The 10,647-nt window shown below is 52.8% G+C and overlaps 1 protein-coding gene across 1 annotated transcript; it reads left to right on the top strand.

Moving 5' to 3' along the window:
• Positions 1-10,647, top strand: Grk1 (G protein-coupled receptor kinase 1). Its single transcript, XM_057752946.1, has 7 exons — positions 1-699; positions 1,977-2,104; positions 3,402-3,559; positions 3,935-4,018; positions 7,323-7,447; positions 8,521-8,722; positions 10,349-10,647. Exons 1-7 carry the CDS (start codon positions 1-3, stop codon positions 10,645-10,647), a joined length of 1,695 nt encoding a protein of 564 aa, XP_057608929.1.

Genomic DNA, 10,647 nt, shown 5'->3' with positions numbered 1-10,647 from the left:
ATGGATTTCGGGTCCTTGGAGACTGTCGTGGCCAACTCTGCCTTCATCGCTGCCCGTGGCAGCTTTGACGGAAGCAGCACCCCCTCTTCCCGGGACAAGAAGTATCTGGCCAAGCTCCGGTTGCCCCCACTGTCCAAGTGTGAGAGTCTCCGTGACAGCCTCAGCCTGGAGTTTGACAGCCTGTGCTCAGAGCAACCCATTGGCAAGAGGCTCTTCCAGCAGTTCCTGAAGACAGATGAGAGACACGTGCCAGCTCTGGAGTTCTGGAAGGACATTGAGGACTACGACACAGCCGATGATGACCTGCGGCCTCAGAAAGCACAGGCCATCCTAACTGAGTACTTGGACCCACAGGCCACACACTTCTGCCGTTTCCTGGACCAGGGCATGGTGGCAAAGGTGAGGGAAGGGCCTCCCGGGAGCCAGGATGGCCTCTTCCAGCCTCTGCTGCAGGCCACCCTGGATCACCTGAGTCAGGCCCCCTTTCAGGAGTACCTCGAAAGCCTGTACTTCCTGCGGTTCCTCCAGTGGAAATGGCTGGAAGCCCAGCCCATAGGTGAAGACTGGTTCTTGGACTTCAGGGTTCTGGGGAAAGGGGGCTTTGGGGAGGTGTCTGCCTGCCAAATGAAGGCGACCGGCAAGATGTATGCCTGCAAGAAGCTCAACAAGAAGCGGCTGAAGAAAAGGAAGGGCTACCAGGTAGGGAGCCCGGCAAGCAGAAGATGCTCTTGGGCTGGAGGGATGGGAGGATGTTGGCCACCCATCTGTGGAGGTCTATGTGGGCCTTAGCTACTGTGCATGTATCCTGCCATTTGGACACTCTCCCCCAACCCCCAGCTCAGGCAGCCACTAGCCAGGCAGTAGTTCATCTGCCCCACACTGAGTAGCAGTTCTGGGGAGAGCCACTTGCTGTCTGGAGGTGTATCTGGCTATCTCGAATTTTCTTCTAAGTGAGGCTCCTGTTGTGATTGCATGCAGGAGAAAGTGAGGCGGGACTCTGCTGGGGGAACATCACTTCGGCAGGCACTGTTGACATGAGGCAGAAACTATCTGTGGTGCTGGGGTGTAGGACTACTTTTTCCTGAACACAGGTTTCCAGGGGACAAGAATGGCTGGAGGACTTAGGCAGGCTGCTGGTATTTTAGTTCCTTCTTTGGTGGCGGCAGTGTCCGGTTAAGGCAGGATCAGTGAAAGCGGCTTATTGTCCAAGGAACACAGCCCCACCGTACAGAATAGGTAATGCTGTGAAATTCTGAGGGGCAGACACCAGCCCCCAGCAGGGCCCCCAGACTTCAGTGAGAGGTCAAACATTAGGTACAAACAGCAAGTGGGAGTGCCAGACAAATCCAGGCAACTTTACCAGGGGCCCTGGGGACTGCACCTCACTGTGGTCTAATGTTAATCTTCAAAGAAGAGCTTTATGCTCAGGCGTGGTGGCTCACGCCTTTAATCCCAGCACTCAGGAGGCAGAGGCAGGCGGAGCTCTGTGAGTCCAGTGGTCTCCATGGAGAGTTCCAGGAGAGCCAGGACTACATAGCGAGACCACGTCTGTCTGAGTTGTGGGTTGCCCACATCTCCGTGCAACCCAGTACAACGTTGAAACGTTTCTGACTTCAGTGTCCCAATGGGACATAACGCAGAATGAACTGGCTCCACCCACCGTCCTCATCCCTTCCGCACTTGCGATGTTTAGATGAACAATAAAGCAGGGCCTGCCGGAAACTTGGGCTGCACTGGGAGTTAGCGAGGATACAAGTGAGGACCGGATGGCAGTAGAGTGAGCAAGGCACAGAGAGGGTGGGTGGGCCAGTGATGGGGATGTCCTGGTGGACACCACGGCTATACCGGCTATACCCTGATTGATTGAATGCATGCTAAACTCCACCCATCGCATGCCTGCCCCATGCTGTGCCCAGCATGCAGGCTGCTGTCCACAGTGCCTTCCTGAGGACTGAGGACCACAACTCTGCTTCTAGGGTGCCATAGTTGAGAAGAGGATCCTGACCAAGGTGCACAATAGGTTCATTGTGTCTCTGGCCTACGCGTTCGAGACCAAGACTGACCTCTGTCTGGTGATGACCATCATGAATGGAGGTGACATAAGGTAATGGTATCCAAAACTGGGGTTTGTTTCAACTAGGGCACCCGGTTCATGTCCAGTTGGGCCCAGGACTTAGGCTGTAGCTGTCATTGCCCATTCTTGGGTATCCCCGCAGTTGTTGGGGACAGGTGACAGAGGGTGCATGGTGCTGTGAATGGCTGTGATGGGGGATACCGAGGGTTGAGAGGGCTAAGAGAGTAAAATGAACAGTTCCATCCGTAGGGACAGAGCTGGGAGACCAGCTAGAGCCATCTCGCCTATGGCCTACATAGGAGAGTACCACCCCTGACGGACGGTGCTCTGAGGTTGTTCCTGCATTCTTGGGGAGGTCAGGTCACGACTTTCACGGGCTTGGTGACTTCACCACTCTTTCCCTCAGTTTCCTGTTCTGTAAAAAAGAAACTAATAATAATGACAAGTCAGTGTCAGGAGGATGGAGCAGTGGGATCTTAGGGTAACTGGCACACAAAATTAAAATGATGAGATTCTTGGGTACCTGGTGCAGGAGGCTAACACAGTGAGACCCTGAGGTGCCTTGGAATGTGGGGTGTCACTAACAGGAGCTATGACTTCCAAATACCTGTGCCCCTCCCTTCCTCTCTTCTGCTTTGTTGACGTCACCATTAACAGAGCCGTCTGCTTTTTCTTCAGATGAGTAATACGGGGGTTAGACAGCCAGTCTGTGAGAATCCTGTAGAAGGGGAAGAGGGCTGCAAGGAATGCTGGGAGATTCTAGCATGGCAGGCTGTTCTATCCCCCACCCCAGGGACCTCTGCTTATCTTCCAGACCCCTGGTCTGCCCTCACACTCCCTGCAGCTTAGGTTATTCCAGCTGTGAGCTTCGCTTCCCTGTGAGGTGTTGAGGTGGGACATGCAAGAGAGAGTGCAAAAAGGGACAGACTTCAGCCCCCCCCCCCCTGCAGCGAAGGAGAGGCCATTGTCAAATCCACTCAAGGGCTCAAGGGCTGCTGGAACAGACCACGGGTGTACTTGGGGAGCTGGGAGCCACTTGTGTTTAAGAAAGTGAGGCTGACTCCCCTCCCATGGCCCTGTCCTGGCATTGCTCTGGGGTCCGAAGGAAGGAGGCATTAAGTAACAAGCTTGTATGTCTTCTAACAGTCATGGGAAAGGCATGAGCTCTCTGAGGCCTCTAGTCCTGGGTTTCTCCAGAACACTGATGCTTGGTCCCAAGGTGACCATGCTGTGTTGACACACATGTGCCCTGAGACACAGGCTATTTCTGCGTTTACCGCCCTTAAGTCCTGCGGTGTGTGTACCTCCCGTGGTGTTTGGCCCCCAGGTACCACATCTACAATGTGGATGAGGAGAACCCAGGCTTCCCAGAGCCACGTGCCATCTACTACACAGCACAGATCATCAGTGGCCTAGAGCACCTGCATCAGAGACGCATCGTCTACCGCGACCTCAAGCCAGAGAACGTGCTGCTGGACAATGACGGTGAGCCCTGGAGGGACAGGGGCCACAGCAGCGCTAGTGGCCCACAGCATGGTGTCATCAGCACCTTTGAAAGTCACTGCAGAGGGGCCTAGTGCGTGTTAGGGTATACAGGACTGTGGTGTAAACTGTGCGGTGTGTCTGTCTGTCTGTATATATGTGTGTGGCAGGGGTTACACGTTTGTGTGTAAGGTATGTGTGGAATGCCTACTATGTGTATGATATGTCTTTGTGGAGAGTCTAGAGTGTGGTATATGTGCACATAGAACACGTGGACTGTGTTTTTCTACTGTGCAGGGGAGCATTGCCGAGCCCTGGACTCACCCGGCACCTCTCTTCTGTGAAGTGAGTGTAACCTCAGCTTGTATTTACTTTCAGGCAATATCCGAATTTCTGACCTTGGGTTGGCCGTGGAGCTGCAGGAAGGGCAGGATAAGACCAAGGGCTATGCAGGGACCCCAGGTAAGACCTGGGATTGGGGGAAGGGGCCTGGAGAGGCTTTGCATCCAGGAAGAGGCCTGGGTCATCCTCTCTTCCAGAGCCAGCAGCAACAGGGCCCCCAAGATCTAAGGTGGTAATACAGAGAGTGGGGGTTGTGGAGCATGGCTCCCTTATCCCCTAGAGTAAACAGTGGCAATCAGGTTTCACCCAGCAGCTCAAGAACTGTTTGTTCCCTGCCATGATAACCCCTACCCTGCCTTAGCAGTCTCGCTGGCTTACTGCCTCACCCTCTGGGCAAAGCTGCCCCCTTGGCACCTTGATGGGCAGAGAGAATACAAGACTTGCCCACTAAGTGGCTTCTTGAGCATTGACAGAATGAGTTTGTCCAGGGTGTCTCATGGAAGAGCGGGAGTCATGGGGTCACCGTGTGGGTCACGTCACAGAGTACTGAGGACAGGAACTTTCCTCAGGTAACCCTTGATAGGCATCAGTAAAACCCTGGTAGGTATCCACCAATGTGCACGGTATGCATATGTGTGTCTCTGTGTGCGCACATGCATACCTGTGTGTACACATATTCCCACATGTATGCTTGCTCTCATGTGCTGTATACAGTTGTATGACTTGTAGGTGTGAATGAGTGTGAACATGGATGCCTTTATGTCTAAGTACATGTATGATGAGCACAAGCCTGCACACGCTTTTGCATCTGTGAGTACCTGTGCATATCTGTTTGTACATGTATGTAGGCACACAACTCCCTTTGTCTCTGTGTGCATATATGCAAATATGTATGTGTGCACATCTTTACAAATGTGTCTTTGTGCATATACATGTCTATGTGCACCTCTGTATATGTATATATTTCATGTATGAGCCTGTGAACATATGAGTACATTCATGTGTGAATGTGTACAGGCATCTCTGTGTGGATGCTCAGTACCTGTATCTGTGCATATATGGGTGTGCATCTCTGGATGTATATATGTTTTGTGTACATGTACACTTGCACATATATGTATGATTGTGGATGTATCTGTGTTTAAGTGCGTACATACTTGTGGCCATTTGTGGTTTGCTTCCTTCATCATGTTCTTCAGAGGAAAGGAGAGAGGCAGCCTGTGTAGAGGAGAGAAGAGACGTGAGTCAGGTGGATAGGATACATGATCCAGGACCATGCTTCGTGGCTAGATGACCTCAGACGGTGTGCTTAATCTGTCAGAGCCCTGGTTCTAACACAACATATGGGCTCATGAGTCTGTTAAGTGACTATACACCGGTACTTGCATGAAGTAGACACAGCTGCAGTTAAGTCCTTCCTGTCTCCACATTCTAGATGGTCATATTCAGGTTGATGTCTGACAGAATTTCTTAGATATTTTCCTTCCTCCCCGGCTCTCTGGCTTCAGACAGTACCTATATTGGGATGTATATAGAGTGGTGGTATATATAGTGCTTTGGGTTACAGAAAGGTCCCTCTGTCACCAGGACCCTGTGCCTCACGTACCGTCTGAGACTGTCTCTGATGCCATGGTGGGCAGAGGGACAAGAGCTTCCCCCTACGTTCTGGGGTAGGACAAATCCATACTGGTCCCCAGGAGGCATGGTGACGGTCTAGCCTGGGTCTCGGTTGCTGATGGGTGCTGAGGGCCCCATGAAAGGCACAGGGTGACAGAGATCTGAGAAAAGGATTCTGGAAACAGCATGTCTTGGAGCCATCGCACAGCCGTGTGAAGACATGGCTGCACCTGTTTTCATGGATTAGTCCAAACTCCACTTGGATCTCTTTAGTCTACTGCAAGTACCAGATCCACTGAAGCAAGACCTGAGACCAGAAACTGGTTCCGCTCAGGACTGAGTATGAGGCCCGACTGGCCACAAGAGGGCACCATTGCCTGCCTAATCATCACCTCACCCAGCTGGCACTGATTCTTCAGGTGGATCCAGTGGCATTTCTACACTCATGGGGACCTTTGGCTGGGACTCCAGTATAGGCTGGAAATGCCAAGTTAGGAGGCAAACTAGAAGCTGCTGTTCCAAAAATGCTAACCAATGAGCACCGTTCAGACAGTTCCCCCGTGCTCTGCGGGCACTCAGCTCAGGCCAAGGCTGTAGGTTGTGCATGGGGGAGATTCTTCTCTGAATACAGGAAAGGTGTGTCTCTGTCTTCCACTTCCAGCCACAAGGGGGCGAGTTCATTACAGGGGAAGCAGAAATCCTCTTGCTCCCTCATCCAGTAACTCATGGGTGCAGGCTCTGCTGTAGCAATGCTGTTTGCAAAAACCCAAACTCTTAAGACAAAGGGTGACACAATCAGGGTTTCACTTGGCACCGCTGGGAGTGGTGCTGAGTGAACATTGGTGATGTCGTGAAGTGGAGAAGTGGCGTGCATGGCTGCAGGAGGAACTGTCAACAGCACACCTTCCAGAAGGGCTAATCCTGGAGGGGCCCAGGAACAAGTCCTGGGCGGGAGGAGACGGTTTAGACACTGTGCTGTAGACCCTGGGCATTAGCATGTGTGCTGTGTGGCAGGGGGTTGAGACTTTTAGACACATGTCCGAGTTGTGACCAGACAGCTAGGAGGACTAGGGAGGGCATGTCTGTCTAGAAGGCCACATAGCAGCTGTGTGATCTGGCGCTGTTCTGTGAAGCCAGACTCGTGGCTCTGCTTCCTCTCATCTGCGCTGTCCTCAGCAAGTTCCCTCCTCGTTATCAGGTTGCTCCACACCTTGCTAAAGGCTGAACAGTGATAGGTGTGTGCCCGAGAGAGCCCAGCTGTGGCTTCCCTGTAGGTGCTAAAAGAAGGTTCCTGCTGCCAGCGACAGAGTGTCTGAGGAAGACAAAGGACTGTGACCTCAGGGCGTCCCTCGGGCTTTGTCGCTGGCCCATTTTGCATCACAGGGGGCACGGCTCTCACTTCCATGTCCTTGTAAGAGGAGAGGGGTCAGAAAGCCATAGCAAGGTCTGTCTGCATCTGTCTACCCCACGAGTTACACGCCGTCCTGAGTCTGCGTGTAGGGAAGGGAGGCTTCATATTACACATGAGGACTGAGATTCTTGACCGTGGTAATGCTGCCCCTAGGAAGCTTTGGTTATGTTGTTACAACTGTGGGCATCCAATGGGTAGAAGCCAGGGTTAAGTTCAATTGTCCCTCAGTGACAACAAAGAGGTTTCTGTTCTCAAAATCACTGGTGGTGAGACCCCCCCCCCCGGCGGGGGGCAGGGGTGAACCATGAAAGCTTCGGTTGTTCTGTGATTGCTTGGTAGGGACCATGCTGTGGGAAAACAGCTGCGTCTGAAATCCACACGTGTTCATGATGGCAGGTTTCATGGCCCCGGAGCTCCTCCGCGGGGAAGAATATGACTTCTCTGTGGACTACTTTGCCCTGGGGGTCACACTGTACGAGATGATTGCAGCCAGAGGACCCTTCCGAGCCCGAGGAGAGAAGGTAGGTACTGCCTGGCAGGAAGTCCTGAAAGGGTCCATTCTGGGGCAGACGTGAATGGGTGGGCTGTGCCAAGGATTATATAAGCGGTGCAGGCTCTGGGATCCTGCTTCCTGGGTGATGTTCTGTCCCAAGGCCTGCCTGTTCCTGAGACCTGTAGGTGGCGCTGTTGAGGAATTCTAAATCTGTCCTTTCACACCAGAGGCAGCAGGTGGCAGAGCAAACATACGCTAGCTAAGACTAGGGGTCTCCCTGTAAGATAGCGGACATTAGGCCCTTCTGGGGAAGACTACACAAAGGAGGCCACTGGTGGGTCCCTAGCTAACTGTGGCCACCAGGCCACTGCTCTTGGGACTTCGAACAGCACCCCAGGCACTCTCCCCGAGAGATTGGTCTGAGCCAGAAGCCAGGGACAATCTCCTATGTCTCAGCAGGGACAGGGTCCACCTGCTTGCCACTGTCTTGTCCTTGCCTGAGCTTACAGCTCTATGCTGTCTTGTGATCCTGACCCCACCTGGAGAAGGGTCTCAGTCTCCTAGGTCTCCATGGTGACAGGTGGCAGGCGTTGGGACGAGCTGTGTGCTCTAACAGCCCTGCTCATTCAGGTTTCACGGGCTGTGCTGCTCTGTCCATGCCTGCAAGAGAGAGGATGGGGGCGTCGGCTTTGCCACAAGGGTTGTCTGGGGAGTAAGCCACACTGTGCCTATCATACATTGGTGTGGGGGACGCTTCGTGTTGGAGACCAGGAGGGAAGCAGGAGGAGTAAGGCAAGGTCTCATCTTAGGTTTCTGTCAGATGGCTGAGTGAGATCTCCCCCCTCCCCCGCCCAGCCAAGCTCTCCAGCTTCAACTTTCACTGCTGGTCCTTTTCTGTGGCTGTGGACTAGCTGTGTACACGTGCAGACAAGGTGGATGGGAGCTTCACCTTGGGACTTTGGTCTCTGTCCTGAGATCTGAGTCTTTCAATGCCAAGCCACTGGGAGGGGCCCGCCAAAGCGCCATCAGCCACGCCCACCGTAGTGAGGCTTGCAGCGTGGCCGTGGCTTGAGTGGAGTGGTCCATTTGCCTGCCCTGTAGGTGGAGAACGAGGAACTCAAGCAGCGCATCATCTCAGAGCCAGTAAAGTACCCAGACAAGTTCAGCCAGGCCAGCAAAGACTTCTGCGAGGCACTGCTGGAAAAGGACCCAGAGAAGCGTCTGGGCTTCCGGGATGGGACCTGTGATCCACTGAGGGCAAACATCCTCTTCAAAGACATCAGCTGGAGGCAGCTTGAAGCCGGTAGGGTTGGTACTATAAGCCTGGGAAGGCTTAGGGGGTGATGCTGTAGACCCTTGATGGCCTACCTTAGCCGTGGGGTCAGCCGCAGACTGAGCGGAGGACTTGTGGGACCTCAGCTAGCCTCTGGCAGCTCCTGGTCCTCCGTTCATCTCCAGTATCCCAGGAATGGGCACTGGGGTCACGTGGGTTGAAGTCAGGTGGGAAAAGTGGGTAGCAAGCCAGTGTTGAAGATGTAGGTCTGTCTCATGGTATTTCCCTTCCACAGTCTGCATTCTAGAGATCCAAGGATTCAATGAGAAGTTCATTTATTCCAAATTGTTTGTCATGATATTGCAGCCACAAACACTGTGTGTGCCATGTGTGTACACGTGTCTGGGTATTTGTGTGTGTATAGCTGCTTGTGTGTGAGCCCACACATGTGCACATGCTCATGTGCCTGTGTGCACAGGTACTTGCCTGTGCATGTCTATATGTACACCTAATATCTGTGTGTGGTATGGTGTGTATGTTTTTTTTTATGTGTACCCCTATGTGTGTGTGGTATGGTATGTATACTCCCCTTTGTGTGTACCCCTGTGTGTGTGTGTACCCCTCTGTGTGTGGTGTGGTATGCATGTTTTATGTGTGTGTGTGTATCCCTCTTTATGTGTGTACCGTGTGTGTGTGTGTACCCCTGTGTGTTTGGTGTGGTGTTTTTGTGTATGTGTGTATCCCTCTGTGTGTATATATACCCCTGTGTGTGTGGTGTGGTATGTATGTTTTGTGTGTGTGTGTACCCCTGTGTGTGTATGTGTGTATGTTTTCAAGGGTGACTAAAGGCTTACTGTTTCCCTATAGGAATCTTTGGGGATGGGAAGAGTCAGGTGGATCTTACTACAAGATCAACTACAAGATGAGCTAGATCCACAGAGGAGGAGAAGATTCTCCTGAGAGACGTGACTTTTGGGTGGAAGAGCTAAGCAATTCACCCAACAAGGGGCTGTTCTTGGCAGAGCCTTCATGATGAGGCCCCGAGGAGAGGAAGGGCTCTGGATCAGGAGGTCCAGGACTGGCTCTGAGGTGCAAGGGAGTGGCAGAGCCCAGGAGGCTTGAGTCAGGCATGTTGGAGAAAGTCAGGGAGCATGCAGAGTTCAGTTTAACATACATCATGGTGATGCCTACCTGGGGCCAGGCAAGAGCTCCAAGCCTGGTGCTGAAGAGAAGGTACGGTTGCTCTGTGAGGGACTGAGGCCCTGTTTTTAAGATGCTCGCAAGGGGACTTTGGGGAGAGGGTCTGAGGAAGGTATAGGAGGCATGTTCTGGGATTTCTGTTGAAAGGCTCCCTAGCCGGCATAGTAGCTCCAGCACTGGGAAGGCTGAGGCAGGAGGATTGTGACTTCAGGCCAGCCTCCACATGCACAAACACACACATGCACAAACACACACACACACACACACCTTTCTAACCAGATCTGGGCCACTCTGCCCATCATCCATTCTATGAGCCCTGTGCACAAGGGACGGGGCTGCTTTGGGATGCTGGTTTCTGCCAGCATTTAGGAAGAAAAGTGTGCATTTGTGGGGACCCTTTGGCCCAGCAGTGTCCTTACCATGGGTATCTCTGGTCTGTTTCATGTTTCTTCACAGGAATGCTGATCCCTCCGTTCATCCCAGACTCTAGGACTGTCTATGCCAAGAACATACAGGACGTGGGTGCCTTTTCCACAGTCAAGGGTGTGGTTTTTGATAAAACCGACACAGAGTTCTTCCAAGAATTTGCCTCTGGCAACTGCCCCATTCCCTGGCAGGAGGAGATGATTGAGACTGGTATTTTTGGGGACCTGAATGTGTGGCGCCCAGATGGTCAAATGCCTGATGACATGAAGGGAATCAACGTGGAGGAGGCAGCCCCTACAGCCAAGTCGGGAATGTGTCTCATCTCTTAG

The sequence above is a fragment of the Chionomys nivalis genome, chromosome 20 (genome assembly GCF_950005125.1).
Source record: "Chionomys nivalis chromosome 20, mChiNiv1.1, whole genome shotgun sequence".
NCBI lineage: Eukaryota > Metazoa > Chordata > Mammalia > Rodentia > Cricetidae > Chionomys > Chionomys nivalis.
Note: the sequence above shows the minus strand (reverse complement) of the source record. Positions and strands in the feature narration are given on the sequence as shown.